The sequence below is a fragment of the Hypanus sabinus genome, chromosome 9 (genome assembly GCF_030144855.1).
Source record: "Hypanus sabinus isolate sHypSab1 chromosome 9, sHypSab1.hap1, whole genome shotgun sequence".
NCBI classification, from domain to species: Eukaryota; Metazoa; Chordata; class Chondrichthyes; order Myliobatiformes; family Dasyatidae; genus Hypanus; species Hypanus sabinus.
Window position 1 is genome coordinate 11,094,388 of NC_082714.1, and position 27,416 is coordinate 11,121,803.

The following is a 27,416-nucleotide window of genomic DNA, read 5'->3' on the forward strand; positions in this document are numbered from 1 at the left end:
ACAGACAATTTTTTTTGGAGGGAGGTGTTACATACCCGTGACATGTGACAGTGGTACCCTTGTCATGTGACTGGGGTTGAAGCTATACTGGACTTGAGGTAATGGTCTTGTGATGGTGGAGTGACGTCATTTTCCTGCCAGTAGAGGTTATGTGACAGGGTTTTTTTACAGGATATAAAAGAAGAACCCCTCCCTGTGAGGAGGGGCAGTTTGTGGCTGGATTTGCCATGTTGACTTCATGCCACTGCGTGATTTAATGTTGTGACACAGTTTAGTTGAAAGATAAAGTTTTATCTAATGCCTAAAGTTTAAAAGGTATTTGCCAGCAGTTTCTTTACAATACTGCTAGTTGAGAATCAGTGGACAGTGAAGATCGGAGTTCGGGAGTTAAAAGATCGAGGAGAATCGATTTTGATGGTGCAACAGGTTTGACCTTGTTTGATCCTTATTCGGAAGGAATTCGTTGACTGTTCTCGTGTTAATCCCTGTGAAATAGCAGAAAGGATTGGGAACAGTTCCGTAAAGGAAAGGTCAGTGCCTTTAAGCCGTTTCATTTGTCCATCTCTGTAAATTGTTCGTGGGAAAAGTTTGATTTGGGAGCCGAAGCAACACGATGTGAAAGAGAATTTAGGTCATCTTAAAAAGTCTCTCCCTTAAATGGACTGTGAGCATTTTGAACGTTTGCAATACTACTTTCAAGAACTGTTTTTGCAACATCGCTTTAAGAACTGTTTAAACTGCCACACAGCAGCGAATTTCCGGTTACGTTAGTGATTTGTTTACTTTTGGGGGGTTTGTTTTCAGTGTTTAATAAACGTGTTATTGGTTATAAAAACCCCTGCCTAACTCATATATTTATTGTTGCTTGAATCCGTAACATTCTACAGAACTAGTTTGCCATTGCCTTCTTCTGGGCAGTGTCTTTACAAGATGTTTGACCCCAGCTATTATCAATACTCTTCAGGGACTGTCTGTCTGGCGTCAGTGATCACATAACCAGGACGTGATATTTACCAGCTGCTCATATGACCATCCACCACCTGCTCCCGTGGCTTCACATGCCCCTGATCAGAGGCTGGGCAGGTGCTACGTTTTGCCCAAGGTTGATCTGTAAGCTAACAGTGGGATGAAGCACTTTACATCTCCTTTGGTAGAGGCGTATCTCCACCCTGCCACCATTTCACTCTTGCGCCTGCCATAACGTTGGCATGTTATTTGTAATTAATTTAACTGCAACAAATGTGAGTCATTAATTATTCAACATTTGCAGATGAACTTTTAATAGATTATTTATTGTGATATGTTTCAGTATATTTTAACCTGGTCAGCACGGGCATCATACAGTGAAATGCCTGCTTCTGTGTATCCAACTGGGCAGGGGTTAGTGCATCCCACCTGTCACCTCCCAGGCTCTGTCATTATTCCACCCTTCCCTTCTCCACCTGATTCCATTTGCCAATCAGCTCCTTCTCACCTGGAGTCAGGTGTGGATCCAGGTGCAGCTCTTGCCCCACCCCACCCCTCTCACCTGCCCTCTATGCTTCCAGTGCAAATGAAGGGTTTCAACCTGAATCACTGTACATCCCCCTCACCCACAGGTGCTGTCTGACCTTTTGAGCTCCTCTCGCTGTTTAAACCATAAGACCATAAGACCTGGAAGCAGACCTAGGCCAATTGGCCCGTCGTCTGCTCCACCATTCTATCATGGCTGACTCATTCTCGCTCTCAACTCCATTCTCCTTCTTTCTTCACGTAACCTTTGACACCCTGACTAATCAATACTCTATCAACCTCCACTTTAAATATATCCAATGAGTTGGCTTCCACAGCTGTCTATGGCAATCAATTTTGGAGATTCACTACCTCCCCACCCCTTCTGGTTGAAGAGATTTGCCTCATCTCTGTTCTAACGGGATGCCCTTTTATTCTGAGGCTGTGCCCTTTGATCCTAGACTCCCCCACTACTGGAAACATCTTATCTATATCCACTTTGCACAAGATTTTTGCACACACTGGTCATTACAAATCAGAAGGAATATATTTATGACTGTGCTCTGGTGTGAGTTTATGTTTTGTATCACTTACATGCAATGGATAATTTTAAAAATTGAATCAAATTATATCATCAAATTATCCCATGCAATCCTACTTAACCTAAAGACTACAAGGGGCACTCATCAGTATCATTTAATGCCTAGTGTAAAACAGTGTGTACTTCCTGGCATTGAAAGATACCGGACATGTACAGAATCTTTCTTATTTCTGGTAAGTTTATTGACATTCCAGCTGTGTTAACATAGAAAAAGCTTTCAGTTTTAGATATAGGATTAAAAGACCTGATAATCCTGTAATTATTTGATTTTAAAGAACATGTTTTTATTTGTGCTTTTAGTCAGGTGCCCAATATGTGTGAAATCATCCAAGTTTCTACATCCATGAAAGATCTGATAAATCACTCATAGCTAACAGCAAGTATTCTCTGTTACTTTACTTATTGATAACCAGCCAACCTAACCACAGTTGGGTATCGTTCTCGGTGTTTCAGGCATTTCTCACTGTCAATAAATATACTGTTTGCTTTTATTGCGATTTCCTTCTCGAGGGTCATCCGCGTATTCTCCATGTTCTCCAGTGACATCTGGGCTTCCTTGAGTTTCTCCTGAAGAAGTGCAATGGACTCCGAGATTTCCCCGACTTCACATATCAGGCTGTTGAAAATTGGAAAATCAAAGGAGTGGATGGTGAGACATTAGGTAATGATGTTTGATAGAAGAGGGATGGTAAAGAATTGAACGTAAAGTGTCAGCTCACACTCCACCATCTCTCAAACAGTCTGGGAACTTACTTCATTTGAGCAGGGTCCCTAGTGAGCTCCACATTCAGCCTGTAGGTCCTCTCATACAGTCTAGTTTGAGCCACTTTGAGTGGAGCTTCCTTGTCCTTTATGGCCTGTTTCAGATTGGCAATGCTTCTCTCCTGAGCTGCAATCTGCTCGAGTATCTGCTCAAGGCAAGTAAAACACAAGGTATTGATGTGCACCTTAACAAATTATTCACTCATTTATCTGACCGCAGTCTCCACAAATCTACGGGGGTGGGGGCGCGGTAAGAAATACTCTACAGAGTTTCCGTCCGCCACAAAAGTCAGGATTTTGCTGACCCATTTCAATTTGAATCCACATTGCACATTCCCAGTCCTAGGCCTCCTCTGCCGTCACAATGAGACCTCCCTCAGGCTGGAGGAGCAACTCCTCATATTCTGTCTGTGCATGAACAAGGTAACTTAAATGCTGTTTGAGTTGGAGTTGAGACATCATGTTGCAGTTGTTTAAGTCATTGGTGAGGCCGAACTTGTAGTGCTGTTAAACAACAAAGCAGGCTATTTGGTCCATCAACTCAGTGCTAGTTCCATGTAGAGCGATCCCTTCAGTCCCATTTTCCTACTCTTTCTGCATATCAGTGACCTAATCACTCAGGGCATTGAGTATGGGCATTGGGATATTGTATTGCAGTTGCATAACTCGTTGGTGAGGCTGCACTTGGAGAATTGCCCACAGTTTTGGTCACTCTATTGTAGAAAAGGTATGTTTCAACTGGAAAGAGTGTAGACGACATTTATGAGGATAGTCCCAGGATGAGAAGCCCTGAGTTTTAGGGAGAGGTTCACCAGACTAGGTCTATATTCCTTGGAGCACATTCTATACAGTCGGTGAATCTCACCAGCACCTCTACTCTCTGAGGACGCTGAAGGGATTTTTACTATGAACATCTACGTTTATATCATTCTACAGATGTGCAGTGAAGAGCATCCTAACATGCTGCATCACAGCTTTGTATGGAAGCTGCACTGTGGGAGACTGGAAGGCTCTACAATGGGTAATCAAAATTGCCAACACATCACTGGGATGTGGGCCAAATGCAAGAAATTGTGACCCAGTTGGGTCAGCATGGACTGGTTGGGTGGAAAGTCCTATATCTATGCTGTATTACCCCGTGACTCTAAGGCACATAACAACAAAACTACACTCAGTGGCCATTTTGTTAGCTACAACTGCATACTCACATTTTAAAGCAAATATCTAATCAGCTAATCATGTGACATCAACACAATGCATAAAAGCATGCAGACATGGTCAAGAGATTCAGTTGTTGTACAGACTAAGCATCAGAATGGGAAGAAATGTGATTGACGTGACTTTGACCATGGAATGATTGTTGGTGCCAGATGGGGTGATTGGAGTATCTCAGAAACTTCTGGGTTGTTCACGCACAACAGCCTCCAGAGTTTACAGAAAATAGTGTGGAAAACAAAACTCCTCCAGTGAATAGTATTTCTGCGGGAAAAAGATCTTGTAAGTAGGAGAGGTCAGAGAAGAATGGCCAGACTGGATCCAGCTGACAGAAGGGTGACACTAACTCAAATAATCACACATTACAACAATGATGTTCAGAAGAGTATCTCTGAGTGCGCAACATGTCAAACTTTGAAATACATGGACTACTGCAGCAGAAGACCACAAACGTACACTCAGTGGTCACTTTATTAGATAAAGGAGGTACCTAATGAAGTGGCCACTGAGTGTATAGTTATGTAGTTATATACAATGTAACCCTTTCATTCAACTATTTTAATTTGTTATTTCTGCTTGAGACTGTGCCAAAAAGATGATTCACATTTTCATTTACCTACATTGAGTTGAGCACACATTTAGGTTATCTCTTCCTCTATTTTTAGCAATTTGTGAAAAAGTGAAATTGAACCAATTTCTTGAGATAATAACCTTTCTCAGATGATGGTCTAACTTGGCCTTTGCATCAAAGAGCTCCTCCAAGCGCTTGTTAAAGACAGCGTTAACTCTGTCATACTGTTCATGCAGATCTTTGGAAGTCTCCTCCAACACGTTGTCAACCAGAGCACGGAGGTTAATAGAATTCATTCGCTCCTGTTCAGCTTTGTAGATGTTACAGTGGGTGAACTGGGCCCAGGACTCTGGTGTAGAAGAACTGAGAGATTGAAAAGAAACATCAGTATCAATAGTCAGCAGTACCACCATTAGTAGTATCTACAGAAGGCAACATCCATCATCAATAATCCCCACCATCGGCACCATGCCATCACCTCTCAGCTCCTCTGAGCAAGAGGTACAGAACATAGAACATAAATCAGTGCAGGCCCTTCAGCCCACAATGTTGTACCAACCCTTTAATCTATGCCAAGATCAATCTAACCATTCCCTCTCCCCTAGCCATCCATTTTCCTTTCTTTGATGTGCCTATCTAAGAGCCTCTTAAATGTCCCTAATGCTTCTGTCTCTACCAACACCCCTGGCAGCTCATTCCATGCACCATACACTCTCTGTTTAAAACACTTACCTCTGATATCCCACCCCCCCCCCCATATTTTCATCCAATCACCTTATGCCCTCTGGTATTAGTCATTGCCAGTCTGGGAAAAAGTCTCTGGCTATCCACTCCTTATCTATACCTCTTATCATCTTATACACTGCTATCAACTCACCTCTCCTCCTTTGCTCTAAAGCAGTGGTCCCCAACACCGGGCCACAGTCCGGTATCGGTCCGGAGCCCAGTGGTTGGGGACCAATGCTGTGAAGAGAAAAACCCCATCTCGTTCAAGATTTTCTCCTAAGTCATATTCTTCAAGCCATTTCCATAGATGCTGTGTAACCTGTTGAGAATTTCCAGCACTTCATTGCTTTGGATTTTCAGCATCTGCAGATTATCTTGGCTTCTCCAATCCAGGCAACATCCTGGTAAATCTCTTCTGCCCCCTCTCCAGAGATTCCAGATCCTTCCTTTAATGAGGTGACCAGAACTGAACACAATACTCCCAGTGTAGTCCAGCCTGAAATCCCACACTATCAAGATCAAGATCAGCTACTTCCCTTCCACTATTTGGTTCTCGATTCAACTGGGAAAAAACCTAATTGCTACAATACTGTGACCAGTTTTATCACTTTGAATTAATAATTGACTTGGTGTTTCCATTTATTATTATTGTGTCCTTTCATGTAAAAAAGTAGAAATAAACATTGCATCTGTGCATACATGCACTTGTACATATAGAAGAAAAATAGCTTTATTTGTCATGTGTACTTATATATATCATATTTATTCATCATATTTGTCATATATCAGATCATTGAGTATAAGAGTTAGGATGTAATGTTAAAATTGTACAAGACATTGGTAAGGCCAAATTTGGAGTATTGTGTACAGTTCTGGTCACCGAATTATAGGGAAGATGTCAACAAAATAGAGAGATTACAGAGGAGATTTACTAGAATGTTACCCTAGGTTTCAGCACCTAAGTTACAGGGAAAGGTTGAACAAGTTAGGCCTTTATTCTTTGGAGCGTAGAAGGTTGAGGGGGAACTTAATAGAGGTATCTAAGATTATGAGGGGGATAGATAGAGTTGATGTGAATAGGCTTTTTCCATTGAGAGTAGGGGAGATTTAAACAAGAGTACATGAGTTGAGAGTTAGGTTTTCAAAAGTTAGGGGTAACATGAGGGGGTATTTCTTTACTCAGAGAGTGGTAGCTCTGTGGAACGAGCTTCCAGTAGAAGTGGTAGAGGCAGGTTCGGTATTGTCATTTAAAGTAAAATTGGATAGGTATATGGGCAGTAAAGGAATGGAGGGTTATGGGCTGAGTGCCGGTCAGTGGGACAAGGCGAGAGTAAGCATTTGGCAGGGACTAGAAGGGCCAAGATGGCCTGTTTCCGTGCTGTAATTGTTATATGGTTACATGGTATTGTATACCAAAACATCAAAACATTCAGTGAAATGCATTGATTGCATCAACAACCAATGCAGTCCCAGGATGTGTGGGGGCCAACCCACAAGTGTCACCACACTTCTAATACCAAAGGTTTAAATGTTCAAAGGTCAAATGTAACATCAGAGAAATGTGTACAATATACATCCTGAAATGCTTTTTCTTCGCAAACATCCACAAAAACAGAGTAGTGCCCCAAAGAATGAACGACTGTTAAACATGAGAATACCAAAGTCCCCCCGCAGCTCCCCCCTCCCGCATGTAAGCAGCAGCGAGAAACAATCCCCCTCCCCCCACCAGCAAAAAAACACAGATCAATACTATCAGCAAGCCCAAGCATGTTTTTAAGCAATAGCAAAGACACAGACCAAAGTTAGCATCTTAGCATTCCCCACAACCGACCCTAAGCCCTACATCTTTTGAATGTGGGAGGAAGCCAGAGCACCAGGAGGAAACCTATGAAGGTCACAGGGTGAATGTACGGACAGCAGCGGGAATTAAACCCTGATCACTGACACGGTAAAGGATTATGCTAACTACTACACTGCTGTGCCACCCATTTCTGGCAAGGACCGGATGTTGTGACAAAGGATCTGTTTCCGTGTTGTAGAACTCATGACTCTACCACTTCCAGTTAAAACTTTCTTTTTATTTAGAGTTAATTAGAACCCAATTACCGCCCTATCAGCCTGCTCTCAATCACCAGCAACGTAATGGAACAGTGCTATCATGCAGCTCCTACTTGGCTTACGGATGCCCAGTTTGGTTTCCATCAAGGCCACAGCTCCTGACTTCATCACCTCCTTGGACTAAACATGGACCAAAGAGCTAAATACCAGAGGTGAGGTGAGAGTGAAAGCCCTCGACATCAAGGCAGCATTTAACCGAGTATGGCATCCAGGTGCCCTAGCTAAAATGGAGTCAATGGAAAGTAGGGGGAAAAACTCTCCACTGTTTGGAATCATACCTGATGCAAAGGAGGTTGGTTGGAGGTCAATCATCTCATCTTCAGTACATCACTACAGGAGTTCCCTAAGGAAGTGCCCTAGGACCAATCATCTTCAGATGCTTCATCAATGGCCTTTCTTCTGTCATAAGGTCAGAAGTGGGGATGTTCGCAGATGACTACACAATGTTGTACACCATTCGTGACTCCTCAGATAGTGAAGCAGCTCATACCCAAATGCAGCAGGCCCTGGACAATATCCAGGCTTGGAGTGACAACAGGCCAGTAAAATTTGAGCCACACAAGTGCCAGGCAATGACCATCTCCAACAAGACAGCTCTAACCATCGTCCCTTGACATTCAGTTGCATCACCATCACTACTATCAACATCCTGGGGGTTACCATTGACAGGAAACTGAACTGGTCTAGCCATATGAACACCGTGGCTACCAGAGCAGGTCAAAGGCTAGGAATCCTGTGGCGTGTAACTCACCTCCTAACTCCCCAAAGTCCATCCACAATCTACAAGGCTCAGGTCAGGAGTATACTGGAATACTCGCCACTTACCTGGATGAGTGCAGCTCCATCAACACTCAAGAAGCTTGACATCATCCCGTACAAAGCAGCCCATTTGACTGGTACCCCTTCCACCATCATCCAATCCCTCCACCATTGATGAACAGTGGCAACAGTGTGTACTATCTACAAGATGTACTGCAACAATACACCACAGTTTCTAAGGCAGCACTTTCCAGACCCATGATCACTACCATCTAGAAGGACAAGAAGAGCAGATACCTGGGAACACCACCATCCTGACTTGGAAACATATTCCTTCATTGTCGCTGGGTCAAAATCATGGCATTCCCTCCCTAATAGCACTGTGGGTGTACCTACACCTCAGGGACTGCAGCAGTTCAAGAAAGTATCACCTTCTCAAGGGCAACTAGGGATGGGCAATAAATGCTGGCTTAGCTTGCAATGTCCACATCCCATAAGTAAAAAAAAAGTTGCAATACTGTAACAGGTTCTTCCGAGCCAATGAGCCTGATTAACCTACTAACCAGTATGCCTTTGGAACCGGAGCATCGAGAGTTAACCCATGAGTTCATGGAGCGAAAATAGTAACTCCTTACAGACAGCAACTGGAATTGAATCCCAATTGTTGGCACTGTGAAACTTACTCTATGACAATAAACTCAACTGACTGTATAGTGTGAAAGTACCTGCTTTTTCATTTACTGAGCAATACACACTAAAAGGTTAAAAAAATAATAATATATATATATATATATTTATAATAGAGATCAATAGGAGTGGCATGAACAACTATCTATGTCTGTGTATCTTCTCATTCACTGGAATGTCAGCCGTGATTCAGTTATGAAAGGACACTGTTATTGCTTGGTGTGGAAGGGTGTGTTGCAATTATGACGGGGTCCTGAATCACCCCTATGAACTGTGTTTTTGAAAAGAGAGAGGGAGTTGTTGTTCAACACTGGACACCTTGTTATTAAGGGAGAGAGAGAGGCAAAGACTGCTTGGAGATGGTATTATGGTTTCTCTGCAAGCTTGTTTTGAATATACAAGGACACTGCCTGCTTGTGAGTTCTTACAGAGAGAGAGCAATGAGCATTTCGTGGGCCGCCATGGTGACCAAGGGCAGCGTTATTTGATGGACGGCTGGTGTTCAACATACTGAGATAAATAATGGGTCAGCTGATTGACCTATAGACACAGACACATGGTTTTGGACACTGAATGAGCTTTGCTGTGCCCACAGAAAAGGTGGGTTTTGGAGGATCGATCAATAGCTCTCGCAGTGTGAAAAGGGTGTGACCAGTGGGGAGTTACTCATGTGTCCAACCCTGGCCTGGGTTAATAATTGCACCACAGAAGAACGATCCCCTTTATTATGGTCAGAGTCGGTGACTTCCAAAGGATTTCAGAGGACAACAGGTTGATCGACGGCGTCAGCTTACCTGAAGACTCAAAACTCTCTCTCTCTCTCCAGCACTACTTGACTCAATACCACAAACTGAACTGAACTTCACTCATCATCGTAAGACTGATTTACCCCTAGGCTTGAAGAAGCTTGGTTTTTCTATTTATATATATATATAAAATCATTGCTGACCTATTTGATATATCTGCATTTATTTTACTGTATTGTGTAGTTACTAATGGATAGCATTAGTTTATGGCAATACCAGGCTCCAAAGTGTTTTCTATTTCTGCTGGTTCTTTAACCCATCACGGGGTACGTGACGCAATCCAGAGATGTTTTTCTATATACCAAAGTTCAAAGTAATTTTTAATTATCAAAGTACATATGTCACCAAATATTACCCTGACATTCAATTTTACATTAGAAGTACAGTAAAATCAAAGAAAAAGCAGTAACAGGATCAGTCCGAGTCAGCATGGATTTATGAAGGGAAAATCATGCTTGACTAATCTGGAGTTTTTTGAGGATGTAACTATGAAAATGGACAAGGGAGAGCCAGTGGATGTTGTGTACCTGGACTTCCAGAAAGCTTTTGATAAAGTCCCACATAGGAGATTAGTGGGCAAAATTAGGGCACATTGTATTGGGGGCAGAATACTGATATGGATTGAAAATTGGCTGGCTGACAGGAAACAAAGAGTAGTGATTAACGGGTCCCTTTTGGAATGGCAGGCTGTGACCAGTGGGGTACCGCAAGGTTTGGTGCTGGGACCGCAGCTTTTTACAATATGATTTAGATGAAGGGATTAAAAGTAACATTGGCAAATTTGCTGATGCCACAAAGCTGGGTGGCAATGTGAAATGTCAGGAGGATGTTATGAGAATGCAGGGTGACTTGGACAGGTTGGGTGAGTGGGCAAATGTATGGCAGATGCTGTTTAATGTGGATAAATGTGAGGTTATCCACTTTGGTGGCAAGAACAGGAAGGCAGATTACTATCTAAATGGAGTCAAGTTAGGAAAAGGGGAAGTACAACGAGATCTAGGTGTTCTTGTACATCAGTCGATGAAAGCAAGCATGCAGGTACAGCAGGCAGTGAAGAAAGCTAATAGCATGCTGGCTTTTATAACAAGAGGAATTGAGTATAGGAGTAAAGAGGTCCTTCTGCAGCTGTACAGGGCCCTGGTGAGACCCCACCTGTATTGTGTGCAGTATTGGTCTCCAAATTTGAGGAAGGACACTCTTGCTATTGAGGAAGTGCAGCGTAGGTTCACAAGGTTAATTCCCGGAATGGCAGGACTGTCATATGTTGAAAGATTGGAGTGACTGGGCTTGTATACACTGGAATTTAGAAGGATGAGAGGGTATCTGATTGAAACATATAAGATTATTAAGGGATTGGACACACTGGAGGCAGGAAGCATGTTCCAGCTGATGGGTAAGTCCAGAACTAGAGGCCACTGTTTAAGAATAAGGGGTAGGCCATTTAGAACAGAGATGCGGAAAAACTTTTTCACCCAGAGAGTGGTGGATATGTGGAATGTTCTGCCCCAGAAGGCAGTGGAGGCCAAGTCTCTGGATGCATTCAAGAGAGAGTTAGATAGAGCTCTTATAGATAGTGGGGTCAAGGGATATGGGGAGAGGGCAGGAACGGGGTACTGATCGTGTATGATCAGCCATGATCACAGTGAATGGCGGTGCTGGCTAGAAGGGCCGAATGGCCTACTCCTGCACCTACTGTCTATTGTCTATAAAAACCACTCGCAAAGACTAACAAATTGTGCAAATATACAAAGAAATAAATAATAATAATAATGATAAATAAATATTATTAAATTTAAGTAAGAGACCGTTGGGACAAGCAATTTATTGATATCAGCTCTGATAGTTTCCTGAGTAAACATGGCAAGTGATGTTAAGGCTCCATCTAGTGGAGATTAAAACACCATTTGTCATATTGTTTGTTACCATGGACCTAGGAACTACAGACAACGCTCACAAGAGGAACTCAGCAATTCAGGCTGCAAGTATGAATGACATTTCCGCCCGGTACCCCTCACCATACGAGCAAGCGTTTGAGAGATCGGCGGCTTAAATGGGGGCGTTTCTGCCTGCTTTCTCACCCCGACCTGCGGCATTCAGGGGCTGGTTGGAGCCGAGCAGAGCCGGAAGCGCTGAACGGACTCACTGAAACCGGTTGACTACTCCGGTCACGCCCGTTGATCATCGCCCACACGCTGTTGCTGTTTGTTTTCGGGGAAAAAAATCCGGAAAAGTTCTCAGCTGCGGATCTGAAACATACGAGATTCTGCGGATGCTGGAAAACCGGAGTCTCCACAGACACTATGTGGCCTGCTGACTTCTTCCAGTATTCTGTGTGTGTTTCTCAGGAACAGAATCCCTTTGTAAAATTCTTCTCCGTCTTTCAAAGTTTTCTCCATGCTAAGCTATTTCCTGAACAGCATGCCATTTAATTGCAAAACGAAGTATTTCACGTCGTGTTTTGATATTTCGATGTAAATGTGTCAAATAAAGGTAATCTTTTCATCTTATCTTTTAAGATTGGACAATGATTCGGAACAAGAAGGCAGTGGGAGAGTACCTAAGGATTTCCAGTGAGAAGACATTTTGAGTTCTCGGGATAAAAGAGAGGCCAGACTGCGTAGGCGCGTGTCGTCAGCCAGTTGAGCGCGAACGGTTTGAAAAGAAGGCCACGTTGGGAGCGGGCAGCGGAGTGAGAGGCATTGGTTCAACGGGCTTCGGCGGTAACAGGACGAGGCGAGGCAGTTGTTGATTGCAAAAGGAAGTAGTATGTGTGTGAGGCCGGTTTTCTGTGGTCGGTGTCAGATGTGGGAGGTCCTGGAGTCTCCCGGCATCCCAGATGGCCACATCTGCACCCGGTGCATCAAGATGCACCTCCTAAGGGAACTGGAGATGCAGCTTGATGACCTTCGTCTGGTCAGGGAGAGGGAGGAGGTGATAGAGAGGAGTTACAGGCAAGTGGTCACTCCGGAGCCACGGGGAGGGGGGGGGGACAGAGAAATGGGTCACAGTCAGGAGAGGGAAGGGGAAGAGTCAGGTACTGGAGAGTACCCCTGTGGCTGTACCCCTTGACAATAAGTACTCCTGTTTGAGTACTGTTGTGGGGGGACAGCCTACCTGGGGGGAGGGACAGTGGACAGAGTCTGGCCCTGTGGCTCAGAAGGGTAGGGAAAGGAAGAGGAAGGCCGTAGCGATAGGGGGCTCTATAGTCAGGGGGTCTGACAGGCAATTCTGTGGATGCAGGAAAGAAACTCGGATGGTAGTTTGCCTCCCAGGTGCCAAGGTCCAGGATGTTTCTGATCGCGTCCAAGATATCCTGCAGTGGGAGGGAGAACAGCCAGAGGTCGTGGTACATACTGGTACCAATGACATAGGTAGGAAAAGGGAAGAGGTCCTGAAAGAAGACTACAGGGAGTGAGGGAGGAAGTTGAAAAGCAGGACCTCAGAGGTAGTAATCTCCAGATTACTGCCTGTGGAATACGACACTGAGAATAGGAATAGAATGAGGTGGAGGATAAATGTGTGGCTGAGGGAATGGAGCAGAGGGCAGGGATTCAGATTTCTGGATCATTGGGACCTCTTTTGGGGCGGTTGTGACCTGTACAAAAAGGACAGGTTGCACTTGAATCGCAGGGGGACCAATATCCTGGCGGGCAGGTTTGATAGAGCTGTTGGGGAGGGTTTTAACTAGTTTGGCAGGGGGGTGGAAATCAGAATGTGAATGCAGGGATTAAGGTAGAAGGACAAGGGCATGATGCTAAGAGTTCTGAGTTGATGAGGAAGGACAGGCAGGGGACAGAACATAATTGTAGCCCGCTAAAGGGGTTGAAATATGTCTATTTCAATGCCAGGAATATTAGGAACAAGGAGGATGAACTTAAAGCGTGGATTAGTACGTGGAACTACGATGTTGTGGCTATTACTGAAACTTGGTTGGAGGAAGGGCAGAATTGGATGATGCAGGTCCCAGGGTTCAGGTGTTTTAAAAGGAATAGGATAGGAGGTAGAAAAGGGGGGGAGTGCCATTGCTGGTCAGGGATGGTATCATGGCTATAGAAAGGGAGAGCGCTGCAGAGGGAGTGTCCACTGAGTCGGTCTGGGTGGAAGTCAGAAATAGGAAGGGATCAATCACTGTGCTGGGAGTAGTCTATAGGCTCCCAAATAGCCCTTGGGACACTGAAGAGCAGTTAAGTTTTTTTGATCCAAGATGGCGGCACGACACAATTTGCAGCGGCCACTCCAGAGATGATTATCTGTTATTTGTGAAGCGGGGTGCTGTGCACAATCCTAATCTGATGAAAAATGGATGTGGGAGCACGAAGGAACACCTGGAAATCTCCAGAAAGGCTTTCTTCATTGCTGCTGCTGCTGCTGTGAGGTCCGGGTCTCTGCTGAGAAGAACAGGCCCCCAGTCCTCAGGGTCGCGTTACCGGTGGCCGTTGGCAGGGGCGTCCTAGTGCACTCGGCAGAGGATGGTGCTCAGAGAGGCTGTGCCGGAGGGGATAGTCGGAGACTTGGAGGTTCGACGGGCTCAGAGTCTACTGTGGTTGGGGTGTTTTCACTGTGTGCTGCATCTGCGAGGCTGGTTTCGACGGAGCTTCCATTGTGTGCTGCGTCTGTGAGGCTGAGTCCGGAGGCGCCTTGGAAATCCATAGCGGAGGTATTCCCTTCTGCCGCCAGCATGGGATGATGAGTCTATCGGGACCCTGAGGACTTGTGGAAACTGTGTGGTGGCTTCTTTCGAACTTACAGTCTTTTAACATCTTTGGACTATTTTTTACTGTGACCATGGTCTGAGATTTACTAGGATGTTGCCTGGTTTGGAGAACAAGTCATATGAAGCAAGGTTAGCAGAGCTGGGACTTTTCTCTTTGGAGCGTAGAAGAATGAAAAGGGACTTGATAAAGGTCTACAAGATTATGAGAGGCATAGATAGTCAGTATCTGTTTCCCAGGGCACCAATAGCAAACACCAGAGGGCATATGTACAAAATTAAGGGAGGGAAGTTTAGGGGAGACATCAGGGGTAAATGTTTTACACAGAGGGTTGTGAGTGCCTGCAATGACTTGCCAGGGATAGTGGTGGAGGCGAAAACATTAGGGGTCAGGCACAGGCACATGGAGAAGTGTGGAGAAGTTACACCATAAAAGTTGTTACCCCTCAGGCACCAGGCTCTTGAACCAGAGGAACTAACTTCTCTCAATTTCACTTGCCCCATTACTGAAATGTTCTGACAACCTATGGACTCACTTTCAATGACTCGGTTCATCTCATATTCTTGATATCTATTGGTTTATTATTATTATTTCTTCTTTCTCTTTGCATTTGCCTTCAGAGGATGTTTCTGAATAAGAAGAACACTATAGCACAGTTTGGATCAGTTACTCAAGAGTCCCAGGAATAAACGAAGATGGGCCTCTCAAGTTGACTTCCACGGATGGTTTGAAACAAGATATAACCATATAACAATTGCAGCACAGAAACAGGCCATCTCGGCCCTTCTAGTCTGTGCCGAACGCTTACTCTCTCCTAGTCCCACCTACCTGCACTCAGCACATAACTCTCCATTCCTTTCCTGTCCATATACCTATCCAATTTTTTATGACAAAATCAAATCTGCCTCTACCACTTCTACTGGAATCTCGTTCCACAGATACCACTCTCTGAGTAAAGATGTTCCCCCTCCTGTTACCCCTAAACTCTTGCCCCTTAACTAATGTCCTCTTGTTTGAATCTCCCCTATTCTCAATGGAAAAAGCCTAGCCACATCAACTCTATCTATCCCCCTCATAATTTAAATACCTCTATCAAGTCCCCCCTCAACCTTCTATGCTCCAAAGAATAAAGACCTAACTTGTTCAACCTTTCCCTGTAAATTAGGTGCTGAAACCCAGGTAACATTCTAGTAAATCTCCTCTGTACTCTTTCTATCTTGTTGACATATTTCCTATAATTCAGTGACCAGAACTGTACACAATACTCCAAATTTGGCCTCACCAATGCCTTGTACAATTTTAACATTACATCCCAACTCCTATACTCAATGCTCTGATTTATAAGGGCCAGCATACCAAAAGCTTTCTTCACCGCCCTATCCACGTGAGATTCCACCTTCAGGGAACTATGCACCATTATTCCTAGATCACTCTGTTCTACTGCATTCCTCAATGCCCTACCATTTACCATGTACATCCTATTTTGATTATTCCTACCAAAGTGTAGCACCTCACACTTATCAGCATTAAACTCCATCTGCCATCTTTCAGCCCACTCTTCTAACTGGCCTAAATCTCTCTGCAAGCTTTGAAAACCTACTTCATTATCCACAACACCACCTACCTTAGTATCATCTGCTTACTTACTAATCCAATTTACCACCCCATCATCCAGATCATTAAGGTATATGACATACAACATTGGACCCAGTACAGACCCCTGAGACACACCACTAGTCACTGGCCTCCAACCTGACAAACAGTTATCCACCACTACTCTCTGGCATCTCCCATCCAGCCATTGTTGAATCCATTTCACTACTTCAATATTAATACCTAACGATTGAACCTTCCTAACTAACCTTCCGTGTGGAAACTTGTCAAAGGCCTTACTGAAGTCCATATAGACAACATCCACTGCTTCACCCTCGTCAACTTTCCTCGTAACCTCTTCAAAAAATTCAATAAGATTTGTCAAACATGATCTTCCATGCACAAATACATGTTGACTGCTTCTAATCAGACCCTGTCTATCCAGATAATTATATATACCATCTCTAAGAATACTTTCCATTAATTTACCCACCACTAACATCAAACTTACGGGCCAATAATTGCTAGGTTTACTCTTAGAACCCTTACTCTTAGATGTTGTCAAAATGGTGAAACTAACAAGAGCAAATTAGAGTGAAGATGACATTGGGCTAGATCTTGATGGCATAAGAAAACAACTTCACCACAAGGTCAACAACAACCTCAACAGCAAGCTCAACACCATACCTCTCAATGGAGGGAAAACATTGATTGAACAGCACAACTTCAGGCTGCAATTACATATGTAATGGAGACAGTGTCAACGTTGCAAAAATGACTAGGCTTGGTCTGGCAGCTTTTATCTACAGTGGTAGAGCAAAATTCGGATGGCTTGACTACACTGTGGACCTGGAAGACCATGATGATGACTGTGCAAGAACAATAACATGCCAAGAAGTTGCAAATTATCATAAAGTAGTGCCTTTATTGAACCCAGACAGGCTCTGTACACTGTCTCCTCAACTACTGAGGAAGGAACTCGAATGGTTGGTTGGGCTGTTGTCACAGAAAATGGAGTGATAGCCACAGGAAGCATGGCTCCTGGTACCTCTGCACAACAGGCAGAAATGAAAGCAAGCAGAAGCAAGATCAGCTAATATCTACTTGGATTCTTGATATACCTTCAGAGCTGTTCATGACTTTATGGAGACAGAGTGTTTCTTACAATGGAACTCCAATCAAGAATGATGAACTATTATACGAACTTATGGAAGTCATGCAACTATCATCAGAAGTTGCAGTATAAAAATGGAAAGATAATCCAAAATGAACACAGTTGAAAGCTGTTGAATTGATTTTGTAGATGAAGCTGCAAAAAGGGCAGCAAGAGAAGGAATAAAGAAAGTCAAAGAAATGGATGAAAACCCAGTAACAGAAACAAAGTTAAACACCATGTCACAGATGAACATGCTAGATATTCAAGAAATCCAAGATCAGTTTTCAGATGAATAAACATAGTACTGGATGGAAAATGATGGGTTATTAAATGACAATGGAGTACAGCAATATGGCGCTAGTCTTAGACTGGTAGGGTCAGCTGAGCTGCTTCCCTACCTGGCACAGCAGATACAATCCTTAGGACACATTCAAGTGCAACTTTGCTCAACATAATCTCCCAATGGTGGTGGAATCTAAAGTACAGGATACAAGCTCAACAAATGGTTGAAAGATGCATGACATGCTAGAAAACAAACTCTGGATCAATGGAGAAGCTATGCACCTCAACTAAGTATTCCTGCCCCACCTAGTCTGTTTTTACATCTACAAGTGGACTACATTACTTCATCAAAGTGCCAAGGATACTTAGATGTGTTAGTAATAGTGAAAAATTTTCAAGATAGGTGGAAGCCATTCCAGCAAGAGAAGCTACTACATCATTCACAGTAAGAACTCTGGTTAAGGACTATATTGCTAGATGTGGACTGCCATGCCACATTGACTCTGACCAGGGAACACATTTCGCTGGAAATGTTTGTCAAGAATTATGTTGACTGATGAACATGTCTTTTCGTTGCCCACCACCCAGAGTCATCAGGATAAACTGAAACAATGAACAACATTATCAATCAGCTAACTAAGTATCATGGCCTACAGCTCTTTGGTTTTATGCAGCATCAGGGCAACCCCAAACATAACAACAAAATAGAGTTCACTTGAAGTGATGACGGGGCAACCTGTGTCACTTCCAGGAACTCTCAATCTCAGAAGCTGGCATACATGCTATGTCAGATAGCTTACTTCAGTGTATCTGTGGAATTCATTGCAATGGATGCTGTGGCGGCCAATTTACAGGGTATATTTAAAGCAGAGATTGATTGGTTCTTAGTATTAGTCAGGGTGTCAAAAGTTATGGGGAGAAGGAAGGAGAATGGTGTTGAGAGGGAAAAGAAATCAGCCATGATGGAAAGGGGGAGCAGATTCATTGGGCTAAATAGCCTAATTCTATTCCTATATCTTATGGTCCCAAGGGGGCAGTAGGGAAATAGAAGTCGTTGGGGGCATTCAAGATTCTTGGTGGGGGGGGGCAGTAAGCAGCACCCTAACTTGACGCATGAGACTTGACTGACCTTTAGTAGATCAGGCACTTACAAAAAACAATCTGAGGCTGGAACACAGGAAGAACAACGGCTGTGCAGGCAGTCAGCACTGTCGTCACAAAGCATCTGAAACTTAGCAATCTCATCCAACCTTACTGTGGTGAACTATGTATACCTGTCTGGACACGCACCCCCCCCCCTCCCCCCCCCGCTGACTGCTCCTGTGGCTCCTCTCACGGATCCCGGTATAAAAGCAATTGGAGACACAGCCCCGGTCTCAGTCTCCAGGATGTTGTGTGGTGGTCAATTGCTGCTTGTTCTTTCTTCCAGCCAATAAAAGCCTATATCTCACCTCACGTCTCCAAGAGTTATTGATGGTGCATCACTTACCAACCAAACACACCTTATTGGGGATGCATAAATCAGCAACCAGGGTGCCCAACAGTTCCCCCTTCAGCTATGACAGGTTGCTGAGCTGGTTCACTGGGACTTATGAGAAAAGAAAGTCCAAATCTGTTTGCAATCCATTGTGTATTTCATTGTCAAGATCTCACAGCCGAAAACCTCACCAGTGACATTTTTTTTCAAGCTTGACTCTTCTAATATCTGCTATCAACAAAACTAAAGCTCCTCCATTAAATAGCAGAATATTTTGACAGCTATGCCAAGATAACAATGAAAAGTTTGGACACTTGCTTCTTCACGCCGAAGTTCATTGGCTGCCAGAAGGCTGCTGTTGAAAATGTTTCTTTGATCTTTTTGACACTGTGATTGAGTTTTTGGTCAAAGTCAACAAGAGTTTGGGAAACAAGATTGAACTTCTATGTGGAGATGTGGCATACCTCGTCGATCTGTATGACAAAATGAACATTCTAAATAAGAAATTGCAGGGTGAGAATTTCAATTTAATCCAGGCAAAAAGTGCAGTGTTCACTTTTAACAGAAAATTGGAAGTATATAAGCAAAACATTGGGAGAAGAATGTTCTCACAGTTTCCCTGCATGGAAGGTATGGCACTCTCTTTCACAGATGGTCATTTGCAAGAGTACTGCTTACACCTGAAGTCACTGAAGAAAGATTTACAGAATCGATTCAATGATTTGAACAATCTGGAAATTCTGGACTGGGTAATTGACCCATTTCTTTGTAAGAAGAAATTCTCGAAATTCAGAATGATGAAGAATCAAAAATGCTTTTCAAAAATATTTGTCATGGTCCGGATTGGGTTCCCTTTAAATTTACCTAGTTTGTGTTACAATCCGGACCATTGACTCTTTGTTTCCCTTTAATTCCCTGCTTTCCCATGTCCCTCGGGCTTGGTGATTAAAGACAATTTACTCTCGACTGAACAGGCAGTTTATAAGTCTCCGGCTTCAGCCGTTTGGGGGAAGAGCGTTATGAGCATTAACACAGTCACCGAAGCTAGTGCAAACCAAAGTCATCTAGCCGGAACCAACTAAGTTTCTTGCTGGACCAAGCCAAGTCTACTCCAGAAGCAAGTGCTAGCAAGCCGCCTTCCCTTTCCAGAGTTTGTCCGTCAAAGTTAAACCACCAGGGTGAGTCAAGAGCTCACTGACGCTTGGAGCGAAATTGTGCCCAGTTATAGTACTGTCTATCATTATGTGGTCTCCATATCCATGTTGTGTGTCTAAAAGGGGTCCTGGCCCTTTACCCTGGAAGGGTCCTAACCCTGTGTCAAAAAGAGTCCCGACTCCGTCCTGTGTCTAAGGAGGATTCCTGGCTCAGTGTTTCATGTCCTGTGTCTGAGTCTGTCCCATGAAGAAGAAGAGACCCGGCTCCAAGCCCTGTGTCAAAGGAGGAGTCCCAGCTCAGTGTTCTATGTCCAGTGTTTGAGTTTCAATTCCTGGCTCTGGTGTTCCAAGTATCAATTCCTGGCTCTGGTGTTCCAAGTATCAAGTCCACATTCCGGGGTTCAAGTATCAAGTCCAAGCTCCAAGGTCCATGTTCCAAGTCTAGGCTCTGATCCCCGAGCTCCAAGTCCTAGCCCCCAGACCCTGAGTCCCAGCCTAGTCCTGGGCCTGAGTCCTCATCCATTACGCCTGTTCCCACTTCCTCTTTGCTCTCCTTGATTTCTCTCTGTTTTATCCTTGCGTCACGGCTCTCCTTGTAAATAGTAATAAAGTCTATTTAGTTAACCTTACAAAACGTGTTTGTGTCCTGCATATGGGTCCTCCCCCAGCACCCTTGCCCCCCTCCCACCTTGTGACAATGTTGGCTTGTGTGGTATGTGGCTACACTGCCCTTCAAAATTTCCTGGTCTTTGGAGAAGAGCCAAACTGCTCTTCATTGCATTTCCATCCTCCCACCTTGTTGAAAGAGGCTTCAGTGCAGTGAACCACATACTCACAAAAAACAGAAACAGCATGGACATTGTGCCTGGGGACTTAAGGCTTGGAGCAGATATCTCAACTTTTCCTAAAAACCATCAAACTCAAGGATCATATTGACATCAAAGCACATAGGCAATGTGTAAGCTAGTTTTAAAGACAAATAAAAATTTTATGCAGAATCATTGTTCTCCTGTTAGCATATGGTAGATATGTTTTTACACTATGGGGGTGCGAGAAAGTATACTGTGCCTAAGGGGGGCACTGGAAAGTATGAAGATGCTTGGGAAGGATGTTGGCAAGTGTGAAAGTGCTTTAGAGGGGGGTGTTGGACTAAAAAATGTTGGGAAACATTGGATTAGTTAATTATTGTGTAAAGCTAACACAAGCTGTTCAGTCTGCTTCTCAACAGATTTCTGATGCTTGGAGTGGTCCATTAAAAGGAGGACACAGCTTGACTCCTGGCAAGTGGGTCCAGGTCAAGAAGTCACATAAAGAGTCTTGGGAGCTTGGTGGGAATATCCGTACCATTAATTACAGATTCAGCAGTTAACATAGAGGGTAAAAGTAAGTGAATAAACACTAGCCACTGCAAGTGAGCAAAAGCAACTTTAGATTAAGACAAGTAATGCAGGAAGACTTCAAGCATGAATATAATTATTGGACATTATTTTCATAATCTGCACTTTTTGTGTTTGATTAAAAGTGAATACTCTGAATTTTCAAAAGCAAACACGAGGAAATCTGCAGATGCTGGAAATTCAAGTAACACACACAAAATGCTGGTGGAACGCAGCAGGCCAGGCAGCATCTATATGGAGAAGCGCTGTCGACATCGGGTCTCAGCCCGAAACATTGATAGTGCTTCTCCTTACAGATGCTGCCTGGCCTGCTGTGTTTTTTCAGATGTGATTCTTCCAGGGTCCCTTTTAGAACCAAAAGGGTGGACTGTTAGAAGCCACCGCTTTTTTAAAAAAACTTTTAATAAGATTTGTACTTTTTAACAAACTGAAGTATTTTTCAAACTCACTGGCAAAAAGTGGTATAGCACCTAAACTAACGGTTTATCACCTTTTTCTTTTTCCATTGGCTAAGTATTAGCGCATTAACTATATGATATAATTGTTTGAATTAGGTAGCCTCTTAACTAATTTATCAGTATCTAAGTAATGTCCTATCTATAAAAGCGACAGATTTTTCGAAGGTGCTATCTTGGCTTATTTTATTCCTTTGCATCCATCACTGTGTGGTTTGGAGCCGCCACCAAGCAGGATAGAACCAGACTACAGCGCACAGTGAGGACTGCCGAGCGCATCATTGGAGCCTCCCTGCCCTCTATTGTGGACCTGTACTCTTCCAGGTTGAAGAAGAGGGCGGGGAACATCATAAAGGACTCCTTCCATCCTGCGCATGGACTGTTTGAACTGCTTCCGTCTGGTAGGCGCTTCAGATCCCTCCAGACTAAGACTAATAGGCACTGGAGAAGTTTTTTCCCTACTGCGGTCACTTTGCTGAACAGTTAACTGCCAGTTAACTGTCAGCTAACTATTACTTGGATTGCACTACTTGTATGTATAATCTATATCTTAATTTATATTTATCATTATTATTGTTATGAGCAGAGAGACAACATCTGCCGGAAGTAAATTCCTTGTATGTGCACAGGTACTTGGCGATTAAAGTCTGATTCTGATTCTGATACATCTCTTACTATCGATTCTCAGCTCTTTGTTTAGTTTGTTTCATATTTCTCTGTTTGTTTGTACTGTAAAATAAGCTGAAATCTGGGAATGAAGAACCCTGAGGATCAGAAATTAAACAGAGATCCAACAACTTCTAAAGCTGAACTTGAATTTGACTTACTTGTCCTCGAACTTGGAAGAGTTTGGATGCATCTGAACGTTGGTGCTCCGGTTATTGAGACCACCGGCCTTCACGTCAATTTTGTAGGCTTCATATTTGTCAGACCAGTCCATCTCCAGGAGTTCCTTGATATCTCTGTTCTTCCTGAAACACACCAAATGAAGCCTATTTCAACTAAGAGTTATCTTTATTAAATACAGGTGGCAAAAGATAATATGCAGCAACCTTCCCTGGTGACAACCCTTGGACAGCAATGACAAACACACTTCCAATCACTGTCTATAGTCACTAGGTCTCTGGTCACTAGAGCAAACAGTGTATTGGCTGTGCATTGTGCTGCCCTGGTTGTGACTTAATCAATACAAACAGGACAAAATGAATCCACAACATAATTGGGATTGGTTTATTATTGTCATATGGATCAAGATACATTTAAAATCTTCTCTTGCATACTGTTCATAAAGATCAAATCATTACACAGTGCATTGAGGTAGGGCAAGGTAACGCAGGCTGTGTGGTAACATGGTAGTTAGCACAATCATTTCACAGTGCTAGCAATTGGGTGTGATTTCTGCCAATGCCCGTAACAAGTTTGTATATTCTTTCCATGAACACATGGGTTTCCTCCCCGTGCTCTGGTTTCCTCCCACATTCCAGGGTTAGTAAATTGTGCGCATGCGGCGTTGATACTGGAAGCATGACATCACATGTGGGCTAGCCCCGGCATACTCTCAGACCGTGTTGGTATTTGACGCAAACAGCACATTTCACTGTAAGTTTTGATATTTTGATGTACATGTGGCAAAGAAAGGTAATCTTATTTTATCTGATCTTTTGAAAAAAGTGTAACAGTTCCAGAGAACATACAGTACAGATAAATAATAAGATGAAAAATCATGGCATAAATTTTCCCTCCCCTCCACCCTTCTATTGTTTCCCACTCTGGCCTCTTAACTCTTCTCACCTCACCCTGGATCTCCTTCTCCTTCCCTTTCTGCTATTGTCCACTCTCCTCTCCCATCGGATTCCTTCTTCTCCAGTTGTTTACCTTTCCTACCCACCTGGCTTCACATATCACCTTCTAGCTATTCTGCTTCCGCCTTCCTCCACCCTTTCATTCTGGTATATTTCCACCTTTCTTTCCAGTTCTAATGAAGGGTTTCAGCAGGAAACTTCAACTGTTTGTTCACTTTCGTGGCCTGCTGAGTCCCTCCAGTACTTTGTGTGCATCGATAGGTAGAAATTGCTTGCCAGGCACCACTAAAGCCTTGATCATGTCGAATAATTGTAGGGTGAGTAAATATGTAAATAATCCAAATGATGGGAGAATAATGAACAACTGATAATTCAGTGAGACTTCATCTCATTTGCTTACCTGATTTGAGTAATGACTTGATCCAAAGTTCGCTTCAAAACACCTCGTACATTCTGAATTAGATCAGCCTCCTAAAATAAAAAAAACAGAAGCCATTTGGTAACTTAGTTCCATATTGATGGACCTGCCATTGAGATATGGAGTCCTCCCCACCACTGAGCACATCTACTAAGAGCAATGCCATGAGAAAGCAGCATCCATCAACAAAACCCTTCACCATCCAGGCCAGACTCTCTTCTCACTGCTGCCATTAGGAAGGAGGTACAGGAGCTTTAGATCCCACACCAGCAGGTTCAGGAACACTTATTACCCTTCAACCATTAGACTCCTGAACCATTGCAACTAACTTCACTCATCTCAACACAGAACTAATTGTACAACCTATGGACTCACTTTCAAGGACTGTACAACTCATATTCTCAGTATTTATTTACTTTTTTTTTGTATTTACAGTTTGTCTTCTTTACACAGTCATTGTTTTGGTGTGTAGTTTTTCATTGATTCTATTATGTTTCTTTGTTTCACTGTGAATGAATCTCCGGGTAGTTCAAGAGCCTTAGATTGCACATCAACAGTTTCAGGGACAGCTATTACCCTGTAACCATCCGGCTCCTGAACCAGAATGAATAACTTCATTCACTTTAACACTGAACAGGTTCCACAAGCAGTGGACTCACTTTCAAGGACTCTACAACTCATGTTCTTGGTATTATTTTTTACTGTTATTATTATTATCATTTTGTATTTACAGACTTTGCCTTTTTTGCACATTGGTTGTTAGTGTGTAGTATTTCATTGATTCTATAGTATTTCTTTGCTTTACTGTGAATGCCCTCAAGAAAATGAATTTCAATGGGGTATGAGATAACATACACGTACTTTGATAATGAATTAACTTTGAACTTTGGACTTTTTGAACTTTGAGTATACTGGCCATTGCCAGGCCACACATACAAGGAACCAATCAAAGTGCTGTGTTCTGGAGGGTCCAGCTTCCTACCTGTCTCATTCATCTGCAGTACATTCTCTGTTTGCTGTGCAGTTGACACATTGGGCCAAGATCCTGATGGAGGCTCTCAGCATGAAACGTCGACTGTCTATTCTTCTCCCTGGAATGCTTCCTCATCTTTTGAGTTCTTCCAGCATTGTGTGTGTGTAGCTCAAGATTTCCAGCATCTGCGGAATCACCTAGGCATAGCAGTGTGCGCAAGACCCTTCATCAGGACTGGGAAGGAGTGGGAAAGAAGCGAGAATAAAAGTGGGGAGAGAGGAGAAGGATAACAATCTGGTAGGTGATAGGTGAAGCCAAGGGAGGGGGAAAGTGGAATTTAATTTTCGGGTGCTCTTTGTCTGCATTAAAATATGCCCTCTTGACAAACATAATGTTGGATGAATGGAACACATGGTACTAGTGATAAATGTACAACACAGTACATAATGACATTGTCGCTCATTGTGACATACAGAGAATGAAGGAACAGGAGCAGTATTTCAAGCTTACCATCAGCTGAAAAAAAATTGCTGTGAAAACCCAGCAAAAGGCAGTGAGGCAGAATGTCAAAAACCAGATGTACCTGTCATTTTAGTTATTGTCTTGAACTAAACGGGATAATTTGCCTCATCATTAAGAGTCCTGACGAAGGGTCTCGGCCCGAAACGTCGACAGCGCTTTTCCCTATAGATGCTGCGTGGCCTGCTGTGTTCCACCAGCATTTTGTGTGTCTTGTTTGAATTTCCAGCACCTGCAGATTTCCTCGTGTTTGATCAAGAATTAAATGGAACTAACCAGACCCTGAGCGCGAAGCCCGGCACCCAAAGACACCCCATAATTGTGCCATTCCATTATGGCTGATTATTTTCCTTCTCAAGAGCACGCACCGTGTCCCAAAATCAGAAGGGGAATAGATGATTCAGCTCCCGTGGGACCTCGTGCTGAATCTAACTGTGAGATGGGTGCTAACCCCGGGGATGGCTGGGACGGGCACAGTCCCCGTCACCTCACCTTGAGGAGCTCGTCCTCCACGGCATCCTTGACCAGGTCGGGACCCTGCCTCCTTTCCCTGTTCTGCAGGTTGTCGGTGGAGATAAACATTGCTATCTCGGTGGCATCCAGGGCGACCTCCAGGCGCCTCTGTTTCTCCAACAGCAGCTCAGTTTCGGCCAGGAGGTCCTCGATCTCCCTCTTGAGCTCCGATTTCCAAAAGAAGATATCTTGCAGCCTCTCGCCCAGCCTCTTGGTGGAATTCGCCTGGGTATCTTGGGTCAGCTTCTCCCTCTCCGAGATCAGAGACTTGGCCTCGTTGCGCACGTTCTCCGCCGTGTCCCGGTCGGCAAAGGACTGGTAGTACTTGGAATAGTTGTTCTGCATCCATTCCTCGGGGATGTACTTGGCTGTGCGGAACCCGGCTGTGGCCAGACCTGACGACGAGTGCAGCCCCGTGTTCTTGACCATGCAATAGGGTTTGCAGGGCAGTTCCTCCTCGGGAATACACTGCGCAACCTGCGGATGGGTCACCAAAACTTCTGTGGCAGACATGGCTTCTTGGCCTTCTCTCTCTCTCCCCTTCTTGTAGTTTTTTTTTACCAAAAAGTATTATATTGGAGTATAAATGTATTGGAGTGCACCAAGTTGGGTTCGAACCCTTGCCACGTCGAGCCCGCAGCTTCTCGGGCAAGTTGCGCGGCTTCCCCAACGTGCTTGGGTTTGTTGTGGACGTTGCTAGGTGACTCGAAGCTGTTACCATGGGGAGAACGCGTTGCTACGAGGCGCACGGAGCTGGCGAATCTGTTCGCCTTTTGTAAGTCTCTCCCCCTTGCGTTTCAGCGCGGCCTGTCAAGTTATTGCAAAAAATCACCACCCCAGGACGGCTCAGGTTGGCGGGCAAAAGAAACGAGTGGCCCTGAGAACAACTTATCTTTGCAGAGGGTTTAAAAGGATGTTGGAAAATGGGTCAACTTGGATCTGGATAGACATTAAGACATTAATCAGGAGATTATTTGTACTACACCACCCCGGAAGGGCCACGTGAGTGGCGGCCGTTCTATTGATGTTTGGGAATGTAATAGTACTGAAAGAATTGATCGTAAATGTAAAAGATGTATAATTTATTCTTGAAAATCAGAAACGCAAGAGATTCTGCCGATGCTGGAAATCCAGAGTAACACACACAAAATGCTGGAGGAACTCGGCAGGTCGATACCCTCTAAAGGAAGGTCTTGGCCCAGAACGTCAACTGTTTACTCATTTCCTGA

At 43.8% G+C, this 27,416-nt stretch overlaps 1 protein-coding gene across 1 annotated transcript; it reads right to left on the minus strand.

Moving 5' to 3' along the window:
• Positions 1–1,301: 1,301 nt before the first annotated feature.
• Positions 1,302–26,868, minus strand: tekt4 (tektin 4). The gene is made up of 6 exons (XM_059979043.1): positions 26,167–26,868; positions 24,165–24,235; positions 22,790–22,933; positions 4,781–5,003; positions 2,846–3,000; positions 1,302–2,708 (listed from the first exon to the last, which is right to left on the minus strand). Exons 1-6 carry the CDS (start codon positions 26,698–26,700, stop codon positions 2,492–2,494), a joined length of 1,344 nt encoding a protein of 447 aa, XP_059835026.1. The 5' UTR covers positions 26,701–26,868; the 3' UTR covers positions 1,302–2,491.
• Between the last annotated feature and the right edge of the window lie 548 nt (positions 26,869–27,416).